We start from the raw sequence: 17,621 nt of genomic DNA on the forward strand, positions 1-17,621 counted from the left end.
GCCATTCGTAGAAGTGGTATACTATTAAGTTTTGTACGTGATGTAACACCTATGCCACATAATGGATGTCGACCTCCTAAAAAAAGACGTGTGTAAAAATAAGAATTAAACAGATTACAAGAGAAATAAATGATTCAATGATCTGATCAAATAATAAATAATAATTAGTATGGTTCGAGAGGGAATAGCAGGATCCACTCGAACACTACAGTGGAAATGTGTTGAATCAAGAATAGACAGTAAGCGTCTTTATTATGGTCGTTTCATTCTGTCCCCGCTCATGAAAGGTCAAGCCGATACCATAGGTATTGCCATGCGAAGGGCTCTACTTGGAGAAATAGAAGGAACATGTATCACACGTGCAAAATCTGAAAAGGTACCGCATGAATATTCTACGATAGTAGGTATTGAGGAATCGGTACATGAAATTTTAATGAATTTGAAAGAAATTGTATTGCGAAGTAATCTGTATGGAGTTAGAGACGCATCCATTTGCGTCAGGGGTCCTAGATACGTAACCGCTCAAGATATCATCTTACCACCTTCCGTGGAAATAGTTGACATAACACAACATATAGCTAACCTGACGGAACCAATTGATTTGCGTATTGAATTACAAATCAAGAGAGATCGCGGATACCGTATGAACCCCACAAATAACTCTCAAGACGGAAGTTATCCTATAGATGCTGTATACATGCCTGTTCGAAATGCAAATCATAGTATTCATTCTTATGGGAATGGAAATGAAAAACAAGAAATACTTTTTCTAGAAATATGGACAAATGGAAGTTTAACTCCTAAGGAAGCACTTTATGAAGCTTCTCGTAATTTAATTGATTTATTTATTCCTTTTCTACATGCGGAGGAAGGGGACATTCATTTTGAGGAAAATAAAAACAGGTTTACTCTACCCTTTTTTACCTTTCAAAATGGATTAACTAATCTAAAGAAAAACAAAAAAGGAATTCCATTGAAATGTATTTTTATTGACCAATCAGAACTATCCCCCAGGACCTATAATTGTCTCAAAAGGTCCAATATACATACATTATTGGACCTTTTGAGTAACAGTCAAGAAGATCTTATGAAAATTGAATATTTTCGCACAGAAGATGTAAAACAGATATTGGACACTCTACAGAAGCATTTTGCAATCAATTTACCTAAGAATAAACTTTCATTTTAATTTAAATCTATTAGAATCTTTTCATATTCTTTTTATATTTTATAAATTATATTCTAAAGGTCTAAAGAAAAAACTTTATTTTTTATCTTCGGCACGCGATCCGTATTTTCGCGGAATAGATCATAATAAAATTCATGTATCTAGGGAGGATTCACTTTAGAAGGGACTATTCCCTAGATACCTACATCGTGGTATTTCACGATTGAATCCATTTAAAAAAGACCTAAAGTTAGAGATTTATCAATAGGTAATGTTGCTCCAATACCTAACCAAAGAGCTACTGCGGTACCGATTAAAAAGACTGTTGTAGCTACCGGACGACGAAATGGATTTTGGAATTTATTAACATTCTCCAAAAAGGGTACTGTCAATAATCCTGTTGGTACTGAAACCATTAAAAGAACACCCAGTAACTTATTGGGTACTGTGCGGAGTATTTGAAATACGGGAAAGAAGTACCATTCGGGTAATATTTCCAAAGGAGTTGCAAATGGATCCGCCGGTTCACCAATCATGGATGGTTCTAGGACTGCTAAGCCTACATTACATGCAATAGTACCTAGAATTACTACTGGAAAAATATATAAAAGATCATTTGGCCATGCGGGTTCTCCATAATAATTATGCCCCATCCCTTTAGCCAATTTAGCTCTTAATACAGGATCATTCAAATCAGGTTTCTTTGTTATTGGGATAGGTGAATTCTTATGGATCCATCCCCCGAAGGAACCGGACATGATAATTTTTCATCATCCGGCTCGAGCAAAAATAAAAGGAATGACAGAAATAAATCGATAGAAAATCTATATTTCATACATATCCACACATAACATATATAATGACTCTATGTAAGAAAAGATTCCATTTCCGTAGTTGCAACTATTCATTGCAAAGAATTCAGTAAAGAATTCAGTTCTTACAGGTAAATGCTCAATATCCAAGTAGGCTTACAAATTTGATCATAATCAAGTGCTTTTTGGACTGTCTCATGTCTTTTTGATTTGCTTGGTGTTTATCCCCCACAACATCTCGATTTTCTTACATACAAAGTATTTACTTGTTACTAATAAAGTCTAGCCTCTCTTCTTCCTTAGATCCCTTATTTCACTCCGATAGTATCATAGATCGGGATCGATGCAGAGGAAATGAATGCATTTCCAGACTATAAATAAGTAAGTGGAATAGATAGAACATTGGATCATGCCACATCACTTATTTTTTTCTACGGGATCTTACGGAGCCTGTTCATGTATGACATAATTCGGGTATGATCATAGAAAAGATTCTCCTCAAGCGAACCGGCCTATCCTATGCTATATAAGGGGATTTACATGGTGGTTGGATGCGGAGACACATTTGGTTGTGAATTCCAACGTGGCGGATAAAATCATATATCGGCACGGCCCAATCAATAGTTCAAGTCACACACTCCCATAATCCATCCTCTCTTCGGAGAATCCACTTCAACTACTTCAACTATTCGTATCAAATAAAAAATATAATACTTTGGAGTTGAAGAGAAATATCCAAATAACATGTCTTATTTTTTCAATAATACATATTTGTAGCAATGAAATACTATTGGTCCTCCCCAATATGATAAATTACAAATATCTATGATCTGCCTTTTCTATACTCTATAAAGGACCCGAAATACCTTGCTTACGTATCATTGGGAAGTGCATTAACATAAATACGGCAGTAAGAAGAGGCAATACAAAAGTGTGTAAACTATAAAAACGGGTCAAGGTGGATTGGCCCACACTAGCACTTCCGCGTAATAATTCTACCAAAGGTGATCCTATTACAGGAATAGCTTCAGGTACGCCTGTCACGATTTTTACTGCCCAATAACCAATTTGGTCCCAAGGTAAGGAATAACCAGTTACGCCAAAAGATGCAGTCAATACACCCAGAACCACGCCAGTAACCCAAGTTAATTCGCGAGGTTTTTTAAACCCACCTGTAAGATACACACGAAATACGTGCAGAATCATCATTAGAACCATCATACTTGCTGACCATCGATGAACTGATCGTATTAACCAACCGAAGTTGGCCTCCGTCATTATATGCAGGTCGAAGCATATGGTTACCCGGTTGGTTAAATGCTGTTAATGAAAATAATAATTCACTCTTCTAGGTTATATTTCAAGGAGGATCCGACGCAGTTTGATCCACTAAACAGTTTACTTTTTTGTTTTGAACTAGTTTAGTTGTAAAATGGAATTCGGCTTTGGACCAAGGGGGAGGGTGTGAACCAACTCTGACCTGCTTTAAGACCAAACTTGGTCGAACAAAACCAATTCAAGTTGTGGTCCAGTCATTTGCTAAACTAGAGCCAAGACTTAAAAACCAGTTTTGATCCGCTAAACAGTTTACTTTTTTCGATTGAAACCAAATTTACTTCTAAACTGGTTTAGCTTGGGGGGGGGGGGGGGGGGGGGGGGGGGGGGGGGGGGGGCGGCGCGGGTGGGGGGGGGTTGAACGCAATTTGAACTGCCTTTAAGTGGCCAATAGGCTAAACATAACCAATTAAGTTGTGGTTTAGTCATTTGCAAACGTAGAGTCAAGACTTCAAAAGCTAGTTTTGATCCACAAAACAAGTTACTCTTTCTACCTTCATCCCGGCCCCCCTACCCCCACCCCCCCACCCGCGATTCCAAGCGCCCCCGCTAAACGGTGTGAACCAATTCTAAACCGGGTTTAAGGTCAATTGGCCAGGAAACCGCATTCAAAGTTGTGCTCCAATCATTTGCTAAACAAGAGTCAACGTTTAAAAACTAGTTTTGATCCACTAAACAGTTTCCTTTTTTTATTGATCCGGTTTAGTTTTAGGGTGGCACTACAGGCACACCCTCAGGCACACCTTGTGCCACACCCCCTCTCTCAGCTACAGTGCACGGGGCCCACACATGGGATTAAAAAATCTCATGTGTAGGCTCCGTGCACTGTAGCTGAGAGAGGGGGTGTGGCATAAGGTGTGCCTGGGGGTGTGCCTATACCATTTTCCTTAGTTTTAAACTAGTTTAGCTTTGGACCGAGGACTATGTAAACCAATTCTAAACTGCTTTAAGGCTAAAATTAGCCAAACAAAACCAATGCAAGTTATGGTTTGGTAATTTACTGAACTAGAGCTGAGGAAGAGTGTGTAAACCAATTCTAAACTGCTTTTAAGGTAAAAATTGGTCGAACAGAACCAATTCAAGTTGTGGTCTAGTCATTTGCTAAACTAGACCCAAGACTTCAAAACTAGTTTTGGTCTACAAAAACCTCCCTCTCTCTCTCTCTCTCTCTCTCTCTCTCTCTTGGAGGAACACTAAACAGTTTACGTAAGAGTTGTCAGAGAGAACCTAGAAATGCGATTAAATATGTAAATAATATACCGCTATCCTTAATCAATATATCCCATAATGACTAGTGACAATGTCATATAAGCTATCACCTACTTCATTAGTCATGTAATTTAAGCTCATACAACAATCCCATTAACATAATTAACATAATCCAGCCATTTACATCAAGCATGTACTTCAAACTGTGCAGAAAAACAGCAACTGAAACTGAGACACTAGTGTCTTGAGAGGCATCATATTGTTGAACTCCTCCAATATCTCTTACAGTTGACCATGCTTCAAAATCCACTCCTCTGTGCATTTGAGCTTTACATTGCAACTCCAAACTCCACTCCCAAAGAAAACAGTCAGTTTTCAGCTACATATATAACCACGTCGAAAAATCCCCATGCCGAAAAAAATACAGGGAGAAATACCAATATAAATCTACCAACCTTTTCCCGGCTACGAGTTACCATAGAACGATGAGAAAAGTTCACAGGAATTGTTCAACTATCTCTGTCTAGGCTTTTGGCTATTGAAACTAGAAACGGGCAAATTGGAGAGGCTCTCTTCTCCATCACCAAAAATTCTGCTCTCAGAAGAGGAATTGTTTCTTTTTGGATTCGATGTATAGTAGAGGAGCTCAGCTTCTGGGAATGACGAAGAGCTGGGGACATCGAGGAGCAAGCCATGATCGGAGTTATCGTCAGTGAATTGAAGAGAGCAAAGCAACGAGGAGCTCCTCTCCGGTGGCGTTGCAAAGATGGTTCTTGGACTGAAGCAAGTTCCATCGTTGTCAACAAAATCTTCGACATCAAATACGGAGCTGGCCAATCTTTTAGGGCTACGCATGGCACTATCGGGCTCTGAAATTCAGAATATGACGATGTCCGGTGAGTTTTAGAAAGTAAAGTAATCTTGAAACAAGGGTAAATTTCACAAAAATGCCACAAACTTTTTTTTTATTCGAGAAAACTACCATGAACTTTCAGATGACCAGTAAACGTATAATTTATTAGTGGAAATTGTTGCTAATGGTGTGTGAACTTCTTGGATAAAAGGTCAAAACTAACCTTATTTACTCCTATCCACCTGCAAAGTCCATAAAGTAATATAGAAGATCATAAAATACATAAAGGTAAAATTGCCCAAAACATGTCACATGCTTTGACAGCTGACCAACCTGTCGTCGCTAGGGATGCAAACCTGATATGGATATCTGTGGATAATACATATCCATATTCGATAGCACACAAATATGGATATCAATATCCATGGCCCTTAGGATATGGAGACAGATTTATAAGTGAAATATGCGAATCCACATCCAAATATATGTACAGTTGAAATTGTTTTGATCATTAGACTAATAGAGATCTAATCTTAGCTTTTCAAATATGCCGAACATATAAATAAACTCCCATTTTGGAAATTTATTATATTTAGGCATCTCTTACCTCGTATGACCATCAGTCTTTTTTCTTTCCTCGTATCCATTTTGTATCCATTTATCTGATCCACATCCACACTAGATTTTGGCTGATAAGGATTTAAGTTTTCTTTAACTGAGACGCATATTCTTAGCACTATCCATGGTTAGTAAGCGGATAAGGATATGGTAAGATTCATATCCGATCCGTATCTGGCCCATTTGCACCCCTAGTCGTAAGGCATGGTAGTTTAGTGAAAAAGAGCTCATGAAAATTTTCTCTACTATAAAAAGTTTCTGGTAGTTTTTGCCAAACACCCCAATCTTTGTGATCATTTTGTGAAATGTACCCTTCCAACAAGCAAAAAGTCCTCTATGATACAAATGGGTTTAGGGTACTAAGAAAATTATGAAATGATCTCAGATGAAAATAATTTTGAAGCTCTCTTTATGTCAACCATGTGGTTTATGAGAGTAACAATCTTGTGCAAGATATACACATGGAATAATACTAATCGTCAAGTACAAAGGTTTTGATACTTTCTTTACGTCTACTCATATAGTTTATCAAGGCACCAATATTGTACAAGATAGGCAGAGATGTGTGCTACTGTGAGCACCAACAATGCCCAATAAATGTCTAAAAAGGATTAAATCATTAAATATTCATTAAAATAGTAACTTAGCTCTGCCCTATCAAGCACAAACTGAACCAATATTGTACAAGATAGGCAGAGATGTGTGCTACTGTGAGCACCAACAATGCCCAAAAAATGTCTAAAAAGGATTAAATCATTAAATATTCATTAAAATAGTAACTTAGCTCTGCCCTATCTAGCACAAACTGAAATTTATATTGCCAATCATCATCATTGTAGTCGTCCTATTAAAATTGGAGCAATTATTTTCAGGTTATGCAGAACATCATACTACAAAGATTTATATCCTCACCATTCTCTCTACTTGAAAGTCTATACTTTTAGCCAAAAGTTAGATCTAGATTGATGTTAAAATGAAGTGAGCTGGTGGAGTTGGTTTGTGCATGGATAATACTGGTTTCTTCCAAAATCTTCTATGCAAGCTTATCAATATTAATTCTGGTTTGCACATCTTTCCATATCTTCAATTCTTGCAGCATTTGCGTTCAAATTTTCATGATGTTATCTTCTGTGATTCCCAAACTTCTATAGATCTTATTGGCTTATTCTTCTTTGGACCTTTATCCATCAAACACGCTCGTCAACATTGTCTTATTCATTTGGAGTACTAGGACATTCTTCATTCTGAATACATAAAGGATTACAACATCTAATCATGCAACTGTTAGAAAAATACTATACAAGCAAACTGATCAATCAGCAGGTTGCTAGCTCTCGCATCTATACTTTGAAAATTGAACAAGATCTGAGGAATATGAACTTGCTGGTTCTTACAAATACACTTAAAGGCAGCATGTATTACCTCTTCCAACAAAGGCAATAGTCTCATGAACTAATGCAAAAGAGAAGCTTAGTGGAACCTACCTCCTCTTATTAACTTAGGACAAATGGTAAAAATAAATTTGACAAGAACAAGGGCGTGAATAGTACAATTTTATTACAGGAAATCAGAGAGAGAGAGAGAGAGAGAGAGTATGCAAAAGACTAAATTATAGTACCAACCTGAAAATTTCAGATTTTGGGCATCCATTGACCTCTTGAGGCGTGTGAAATTTGAATGTCCATGATAACTAGAATCAGTTACCACTTCTTTCCCTCCGACATACTGCTTTTTTTTTATATCCTAAAGCAAAGTAAATGAAATATCAGTTGGCCAAATCTTCAACTCACTACAAGAACTCAATGGATATGAACAAGTTCAAATAAAAGGTAAATACCTCAACAGAAGTGCTAAAACCACACAGATTGCATAGTAATGGTTTATTTGAAATTTCATACCTTTAGCCTTTTATAGTGTTCAACCCATGTCGATCTTGAAAAATTCTGTAATACAAGCCTCTTCAAAGTAATGTAATCCTCATTATCTGTTCCTGAAATGGATAAATCAAATATTCCTTCCTGAAGTAGTTGCTGGAAATACGATAAAGTCTCCACAAATTGGGAACTGTTAAACATGCTTCTGAGGCTGCAAAATATAGTGAAGAGACAGTATAAAAGATTGCAATATAATGGACTCTTTATCAAAATAATAAACAAAGTTACACACAAGGAAGGTGACCTTACCTTTCAGGATATTTAGCAGTATCTAAAGATGGTAGATATTTCATCAGTCTCTGTTGTTCCTCATCCGTCATATGTCTCATTAACACCTCAAAATCAACAATATCCTACATTTGGTAACAAGTGAGCACATTTTTGGGAAATAAGCTAAGGATAATTTCATGTACAGTATATCGGTTTTATATTTCTCAGCCAGATACACAATTTTGATAGACTGGTAAAATAAACAACATAAAGGATTTCTAGTATTACTTTAAGATCAGTGGAGCAAAGGGGTGAATCTCTATCTTGAAGGATATGCAATCTGTCAGAAGATTTGTCCCTGAGGAGATAGATAAAGGGATTTTAGCCATGAAAAAGTACTCAAGCTTATCTAAGAAACTAGATAAATGGGTCATATAAATAAGTCCTAGCATAAAACATTCTATTTTAAACAGCATGAAACTTAAGAACTTAAATACATAAAGAAGTACCTTTTCACTTGACATTGTGCCATATGCGCTGCAGGCTTCCGGAATTTTTCCATGCCAACACCTGAAAACTTTGTTCCTTTACTTTCATCTTCATTGATTATGCATGACTTAGGAAGTGAGCTTGCTTCTGATTCCTCTTCGATAGCTTTTGTATTAGGATATCTAAGGAGAACACTTCCATTGCCAATCTCAAAAGAACCAACTGGAGTTTCACCTTCATAGAGAAGATCTTCTTCTGATGATGAAAGGTAAGAAGACTGTTGTTCATGCATTATAATATAAAGGTCTTTCGTGAGCTTCTCAACAGGCGTAGGCTTTTGGCGCACAACACATGTCCTTCTCTTTGAAGGTACTTGAGGGTCCCATACATTGGATTGAGCAGAACCTGAAGATAACAGAAACTTTGATGTCTATATGACTAAGGATAATGAACCAAATGATTTATAAATGAAAATCCACAACCATATCTATCACTTGATACCAAAGTGAATAAAATTGATAGCTCTTCTTATTATGAGTAAAATTATGCTAATATCATCATAAATCATCAACACAAATTGGAAATAACTACTCTTTGTAAAGGGAAATAGTTTAAAGGTTGCTGACTATATGAGCATTTCGGGTTCATCTCCATAAGAAATTAGGTGAAATTCACATCAGTAGAACACACGTTTATAATTTACTTCATGGATTCACATCATACAGAGTCTTAGAAATGTTTGTAAGACAAGTTGTATGTGTTAGATGATTTGTACATTTTAGACGACTTTATACCCTCATCCAGTTGATACTTTCAGGAAGGGAAAAGGTCTTACACATTTCCTGCTTCCAACAGCAAGAGAAAACAGGAACAACCAAAATTTTCTTAAGGACAAGCTCAAGAAAATGCTAGCTTATATGTGAAGGCAACAAGTATACAAATACTCTCATGAAGAAAAAATGGATCTGAATGAGAAACATAAAAGCCAACAGCTTAAACTATGAGGTGGAGGCAGTTTATATGAGAGACAAAGTTCTCGTGATCCATTTCCTATAGTTACAGTTGGAGTAAAGATAACAACTAACAAGGATATATCAAATGGTAAAGAAAAAAGGAATGTAAAGTAATTGAAACATTGGTCCAAGTAGCAATCGTTTATTTAATTTAAGCAAAAGTTCCGTCATACTTTTCATCTGATTCATGTTAAGTATCTAATCTGAACTCATAGCATCAAGTCATCAACCATTAATATACATCAAGACATATGGCATGTCATCGAAAATTTTGCTTATTTAGGAAAAGTTATGTATAATAAAATTAATAAAGGCACTGGAATTTATTCTCAATATTCCTTGGCAAGTGTGAATAGTGGTACATAGAAGACTTGAAAGTAAAATTCTGGCTTAAGCAGTCCGCAAGATTTAACAAACAGCATGAGTTTAATAAAACCATGCAGCCTAATATAATTTTTACACTTCCTTTCTCTGTGATGTTAAGATTTCTATTCACTAGCTAGTACGAATGTGTATACTGCATTGAAGTTGCTTACGATGACTTCTGACCAAGACGAATAAACCATAATCTAACACATTCTCCAAGCAAACATGACATTCAGAACCAACAACCAATTCCCCCACCCCCCCCCCCCCCCTCTCCCCCCACAAAAAAAACCAACAAAACACGCACAAATGCACATGGCACACATGTGGGCATGCGCATACAAGAAGCCACCACTTCAAACCACTCTAGAGGAAAGATTCAACCTATAATTATGGGCCTTCCTGATTGAAGAGTTTCTATCATACTTGCATTTGTTCTTGCCTAGAGGTTGCATGTTCCCACTGGACTAGCATAGTTACAGGTATATAAAGCCTTATCTCAAGGATCAAGAGTATCGGAAACTACCACAACACATCATCATAATAATGGTACTTGTCCAAGTAATAATGCCTAACATAACATCACACAATAAAACTCATTAGCTGCGATGAAAAGAGTTTGTATATTACTAAATAAACCTAAGATGTAGAAATTGCAGCGATCATCACCATCTACAACGCTCCTATCTAAACAGGGTAAGCCAAGGGTACAAAGCTCCATAAAACACTTGAGAAAACTTTAAGTCAAGCTGTCAGTTTTTAACATCTTGGTGCCAAAGTTCTCGAGGAATCCGGGTTCAAGAGAGACACTTGTAAAAATCTTAGAAGTCAGTTTGCAGGTAGGAAGCTCTTGTTCATGTCGTTTACATTTGTGCAATCAAGGGAAAATGTCCAAAAATCTTTTAGATTAAAAAAAACAGAAGAGGAAAGATGATAGTCATGCTAAAGGGATGATATTCAACTCTCTAAGGTCCACCTGAAGCCCAATAGCCAATAAAAATTTCAATGATAAATTATGTCGAAAGCACATTCATCTAGGCCTTTTTTGCTGAAGAATAGATGACATGATACTTTCCTAATTAAGATTTGAACAAGTAGAAAAGAATAAGTTGATGCTTATAAGCTGTCCTCGTATATCATTCAAAGAATGGAAAAGATCTTACCTGTCAAATCACTTACTTCATTGGTTGCAAAATGTGCACAACTCTCAGAATATGATGTTGCTGATCCGGAGCTCGACCAATTGCTCGTATCTCTTTCTAACATTTTCCGGAAGTTCTGGTCGGAATATGGTATTTCACGCTTATTTTCCAGTGCACCAGAGCTTTGTTTGATCTTCTGCAGCTTCTTCTCTTTGGGCTTGACAGGTATAGGTTTGACTTTACATACTTCCAACCCTTCTTGCTCAATCAGTTCACGAGCGTGCAGTGGTGTGTAGTTAATCAAAGAACCTTTTGTTCTCCACCTTGAACCACATGCATTGCAGAGAACAGGCTTATCAGGTGGCCCATTTCGCCAAAGAGGAGTAGCTGTTGCAAATTTTAACATCAGCAATCGAGAAGGTAATTAGAACTCAAGAAGATAGATGTTGGAAATGAATACTATTGAATGCAAATTGAAGAAATAAAGATGAAAATTGTCCTATGATACAATATAACCACAGACTGAATTCTACAACATACAAGTGCACCACACCCAGACTAACAAAGAAAATTTAGTCGCACTTAAGACAATGAGAATGTTACGTAGGGTAAATTGTTTGCTTTTTTCTGTTAATATGAAACTTCTTAGTCGCACGGTTAAGGTGCTACAAGGTGATTATTCAAATTCAAACAAGTCTCAATTTTTATATAAATAAGCAATGCAAACCATGTAATTGGTGAATATCTGAAAGCTTCAATACCTAAGTAGCATGGAGTCATCCACAATTCATTTAGGAATTCGCATCCATCTCAATCACATTAAAAAAAGATAGTTCTTGCTTTGTGATTTCCATTATGTGTGCAATTATAGAATTTATCTCATGTCAATAGCATCAATTTTTTTCCTGTTTTGTTTATCTTCCTTTAAGCTGAAAGTCATAAGATAATCAACTGACAAGCATTAAAAGTACAGAAAAGGGGAAGTCAATGGAGAAAATATCAGGGAAAGAAGAAAAGGCAATGAGTAGATAGCTTGAAGATGGCCAAATACCATGTAAATCACAGTGAAGAAGATTGAACTGGAAATATTACGACAAAGAAAATGTTCAGCCAACACTATCAAAATGCTCTTTTTATAAATCAGTCTATAACATAAGGCTCAATACAAAAAGCATATGAACAACACTGACTCTACCAAATAAATAGGCATAACCAAAATTGTTGATTTCAAATGCAGTCCAGGCCAAGACTCAAATGAGAGGAAAACTCCCATGAAATGAATAGGCGATTTAATGAAAGACTAAGCTTCCACATACTAGTCATGTATGAAAGTTTCTCACATTAATGGGTCAAATGGTGGAAGACTACACTTCATCTATGCACCTAAGATCGCAGGAAGAGTACTGTCAATAACCAGCATATGCAAAGTTTATAGCGAGTACATCAAATGACACAGTCCGTTGCCGCTCAGCCTACAAGTCATGTATCACCATACACTTCGCAATATTAAACAAAAACACAACAAGGTTTGCGCAAAAGAGCTGAAACCAGAAACAGAGGGCAATAATCCACCAAAGAGCTTTCCAATTACACAATTTTGCAGTCAAATTGGTCAATGCATTCGACTTCAAGCCATCAATAAGAGTTCACACAAGCTCAGAAGAAGGTTTCCACAAAATATACCAATTCAAACAATAACTCCACAATTTCAATAATATAACAAGAATCTCCTTTATTTATAATTGGGTTTAGAATTCCCATATGAAATTTCACAGCACACATAACAAGCAGACAAAGGAATGAAGGGATGGCAACAATTTCACAAGATTAAGCGTCTCTTGTAGAACAATAACATCTTAATTCTAAAACCCAAATTTCCAAAAATCAAATATGGCCTTAAATTTTTACATAAATAAAGAAGAAGAAGAAAAAAGAACAAGAGCTCACTTGTGACACCACAATGACAGCAAGGTCCATGCTTCCCCATGCCTCTCAACTCCTCTCACCTCAATTAACAAAATTACCAAAAAAATAAAAGGAGAAAAAAATAGCGGTCCCTTTACTCTATCAAAGTCTCAACAAAATCAGGAAAAAAAATCTTTTTAAATAAAAAAAAATATCGGTGAGTGGGTTTGAATAGGCTTTTCCTGTGACACCGAAAGAAGAGTTTCTACAACGCACAACCCAGAAACCCAAAGGAGCAGTATTTTCCTTTTTGTTAATTTTTCGCTCTCTCAGTCTCTTTAGACCCAAAAAAACAAAGAGGATGAAAAAAAAAAGAAGAAAAAGGGAAATTAAATGGGAAAAAATTCACAGGTCTTTGATGGGTTTTTAGGTGGGAATCTGCACAATCAATTATAGAAGAAGAACATTGAAGGAATCAAAATTAATGGCAGAGGGAAGAAAAGGTGAGGAGGTGAATAGGTGAAGAGGAGCCTTCTCTTTTTTATATTGTCAAATTTCTTTTCTTTTGTTCGTATATGGCACTGGGTGTGTGCTGATTAAATGTGGACTCTACGGGAAACTTTGCTCTCATCCGCTTTTTTTATTTGTTTAAATTTAAATTTCTTTTCTTTTTTGGGATTAATCTGTTTCTGGTTTATTTTATTATTCTTATTTATATTATTATTATTATTTTTACTTTTTATGTATTTGGTGGAGTGGGAGAAAGCGTGGGGTGTTGTGGGGGGAATATTTACATATTTATCCTGTTGACCTTGGACTTTTCAGTTGATAATAATAGGGAAAATTCTGAAAATAGATCACTTTTGCTAAATATTTAGCAAAATCGATCTTTTTTTGGTCTGGCCAAAAAGAGGTCGATTTTCAAAAAAGTGCTTTGAAAACATACGGGACTACTAGTCCCATATGTTTTCAACACACTAATTACCGATTAGAAAATATACGGGACTAGTAGTCCCGTATGTTTTCTGGCATATTTTTGGTGGCTCACCAAAACGTACGGGACTACTAGTCCCGTACATTTTGCAGAGCCAATTTGCCTCTGCAAGCAAATATACGGGTCTAGTAGTCCCGCACAATTTACAGAGCCAATTTGCCTCTGCCAGCAAATATACGGGACTACTAGTCCCGTATATTTTGCAGAGATAATTTGTCTCTAATATATCATCTAACATTGTATACATTGATAAAAGTTATAAAATTAGAACATTATAACACAAATCTAAAAAATACACATTATCACAACACAATACATCATCACAACATCACATCCAAAATTCTACCAAAATTCACATCAGCAACAAATAATTCCAAATGCATTAAGTTTAACCATACGATAATATGTAGCTTAAGTAGAATAAATCCAAATGCATCAATAAATCCATATGACAATATATAATCTACATGGAAAAACTAACAAAGGAAAAATCCACCCCTCCCCCGTTGTCTCGGTCTTCGCACCCACTGAGATCGTCGGCGGCCCCCTTCGTCTTGAGCTTGTATATGCTCGCTCTCCGGTTGTGTGTGGGGCTCTGACAGACCAGCTTGTTGTGACGGACCAGCTTGTTATGACGGGCCAGCTTCATCGTCGTGCGTGCAAGATCTATCACGTCTATGTTGGCGCACATATATAGTAACTTCAAGATCCATCTGCTCACGACCTTCATGCCGATCCTCATGAGTTTGTTGAAAAACTCTACGAACTCTCACCACTATCCGCTGTAATATCGATACGTCCACAGAATCTCCTATGGCGGTAGTTATACCCTCATTTGTAATCCCCACTACATCGTCCAATGCGTCTAGCTACAATTACATAAAAATATTGCTTCATATAAGAAACAAAAAGCTAACATAAAGATTGAAAAATCTATTATAATTGTCACAATTTACTTACCCATCGCCTCTCATCTAACCCTCTTGGTACATATCGAGATTGTTGGTTGCGAATCTCGATTTCGTCGACTGGAGGCGCAGTTTGGGTGATTATCCAACGTTGGGTAACCCCCTAATACCATCTCATGTAATCGACTTCCTGCATCGGAGGATAAAGCGGATCAATAATAAGTTAATGCTGATCATTCCACTGAACTATGTATGATTAATGCGTGCGCTGCCAGTTAATCTGATGTCCACCTTTAGACGCCTTTCTCTCTATTTGTTCGACCAATTGTGGAGCGTGCTGTGTGAGTCCAAACTGTCTAAACATGTGATCGGGTACGTGCATCTCCACAATTTCGAAACAAATGAGAGGAACTCTGGACCGCCATATGCTGTATCCCTCCATACAAATCAGCGGTAGACGATGTAAGTAAGGTGCGTATGGCTGCCACTCGAACTGCAAAATAGTCCATATATTAACTGTTGTTTGAAATATATCGATAGCTTTAAACGATTGCAATTCAAATTCATACCTGAAAATTTTTCATTCGGTCGAGCTCCCCCTTGTAAAAGTCTAACTGTCTAGCCGGGACCTCATTATAGGCTTTAGTGACATTCCATCTGTAAGATTTATATACGATAGTTTTTTGTTCAAAAGTTTAAATGAAAAATAAAATATCAAACGAGATTAAATTCGACGAATTTTACTTGCAGCCTAGTGGAATCTGTCCATCCAACTCTCGGATCTCGCATAATTGCAGTTTCAAAACCAGTCTCTCTCATGCCCAAACTTGTAACAATGTCAAACAGCCTTTGAGCTCTTTATTTTGCATTAAAGCAACCTTTGACATTTCTCGATATAGATATGCTAAAATAGCACTACCCCAGGATAATGTCCCACACACGTCAAAGTCTTCGAGAAGTGGTAACCACCTATTGAAAAATCAATTGCGTTAGTCAGATTTTCTAAAAATAGTGAGAAAAAAATATCTTCTTATCAAAGTATAAAAGTAATAACAATTTATGACCCGTCTTACCTCAAATGCACTTTATGTTTACTTGAATCGGGAAAAAGAAGCGTCCCGATCATGTGCAAAATATATGCTCTAGCATGTTGTTGGATCATGACTTTTGATGCATCGTGTGGCAATGGGTTAGCAAAATTCTCTTTTAGCCATTTTAATCTAATATACCCTCCAGGTAAGGACTCCGGTGATAGTCCTAACAAATTATCACATACATCCCGCCAAACATGCCTATCTGTCCCCGTAACACAAGGACCATCAATGCGGAGTCCTAGGATGACTGCTACATCCTGAAGAGTAATAGTTACCTCCCTAACACGTAGATGAAAAGTGTTAGTCTCGGGCCTCCACCTATCCATTAACGCATTAAGCAGTGCCCAGTCGAGCTTCATCCATCGTAATTGTGAGCAAATCAGAAAACTGGCTTGGGATATTAGGGCAATGATGCGAGGATCATCAAGCGGCCAACGCATATGCCCAATGCTATGATCAATCATAACCAGCTCTTGCCCTCTCTACACAAAAATAAAAATAAATATTAGAATATCACAATGAATAAATAATGTGAGTCTAAACTTATGACTCAAAACATAGAGCCATAGTACCTCTGTAAATGATATACTCTCTGAACGATGGCGTGGCTGATCATAGAGGACTTCATCAGAAACCGGCTCGGGGAGCATCGCGTATATACCTGAACATGTCAAGATTACCTTATTAGTTTCTACCAAATGTATAAGACCACAATAATAAAGTTAACAATGTAAATAGAAAATATATTATCAATTATTTGCTATAAACTTGTTCTTGATGGACAACGAGACCTATTATGCCCTAATTGACTACATGTTCCACATCTGGTCGATGCGGTTGTTCAGAGGATTCTTGAACTTGGGGAAATCCACGCTGCGGTGGGGCTTTACTGAAGGCTCGGGACCTGAAATTGACGAAGGTTGGAGAGCAATATTACCTGTTTTTACCTTAGGTGTTGTTTTGGCCTTCGGCATCCAAACTCGTTCGGATCTCGGCGATCTCTTAACGGCATGGACAACGAGACCTATTATGCCCTAATTGACTACATGTTCCACATCTGATTCGTGATGCTCCTCCTTCTCGGCCTTGATCCATAGTACCTCTAATGCGCACAGATCGAGGTCGTCCCACTTGTCTTTTGACTTGAGGTGGTAATAAATATTCTGTATAAGCGGCAGGCTAATAACGAGTATCATCGGGAGGATAAAAACTCTCTTTGTAAGCCTTCCGATAATGATTTGTTGAATACCAAGCTGAGCAATACCGATCATACGGTAATCTAGCGCCACCATCCTGACTAGAACTAGCTGCTAAAACATGTTCACATGGTAGTTTTTGTAATTGTGGTAGGCTACAAGTATAACTACACTCTTGGTCATAGAGATGAACGATGTAAGTGCCATCACGATCCTTGACCTCCCATTCATTATCATTGAATGGTTCAATTCTACATGTTCTTACAGCCACAACCCTTTTCTGTAACATTAACTTATTTTTTGGAGTGTACTTACTTGTCCAATTTGCACCATCACTCCGTCTCTTTTGGAAGTATGCGTTCAATTTATAAAACG

The 17,621-nt window shown here is 37.1% G+C and overlaps 1 protein-coding gene across 2 annotated transcripts; it reads right to left on the minus strand.

Annotated features, from left to right (window-relative positions):
• Positions 1-4,561: 4,561 nt before the first annotated feature.
• Positions 4,562-13,626, minus strand: LOC109827125 (GATA transcription factor 27-like). 2 transcript variants are annotated; one of them, XR_002243345.1, is made up of 9 exons: positions 13,097-13,626; positions 11,171-11,536; positions 8,649-9,033; positions 8,428-8,497; positions 8,179-8,282; positions 7,894-8,080; positions 7,618-7,738; positions 4,980-5,393; positions 4,562-4,871 (listed from the first exon to the last, which is right to left on the minus strand). XR_002243345.1 is itself a non-coding variant. In XM_020394085.1 (8 exons), the coding sequence occupies exons 1-8, from the start codon at positions 13,134-13,136 to the stop codon at positions 5,038-5,040; spliced, it is 1,629 nt and encodes a 542-aa protein (XP_020249674.1). In that variant the 5' UTR covers positions 13,137-13,626; the 3' UTR covers positions 4,562-5,037. The 2 variants fall into 2 exon arrangements, 1 of the variants encoding a protein (XP_020249674.1); XM_020394085.1 differs by having other exon boundaries at positions 4,562-5,393.
• Positions 13,627-17,621: the final 3,995 nt, after the last annotated feature.

This window comes from Asparagus officinalis, unplaced genomic scaffold (assembly GCF_001876935.1).
Source record: "Asparagus officinalis unplaced genomic scaffold, Aspof.V1 AsparagusV1_Un43, whole genome shotgun sequence".
NCBI classification, from domain to species: Eukaryota; Viridiplantae; Streptophyta; class Magnoliopsida; order Asparagales; family Asparagaceae; genus Asparagus; species Asparagus officinalis.

Excerpts from the sequence above, each read along its gene's own strand:
- LOC109827125 (XM_020394085.1), bottom strand. The coding sequence starts at position 13,136 with ATGGGGAAGCATGGACCTTGCTGTCATTGTGGTGTCACAA. Across the intron at positions 9,034-11,170 it reads TGAAGTAAGTGATTTGACAG|GTTCTGCTCAATCCAATGTA; the intron begins GTAAGATCTTTT and ends TGTTATCTTCAG. Across the intron at positions 8,283-8,427 it reads TTTGCTCCACTGATCTTAAA|GATATTGTTGATTTTGAGGT; the intron begins GTAATACTAGAA and ends TACCAAATGTAG.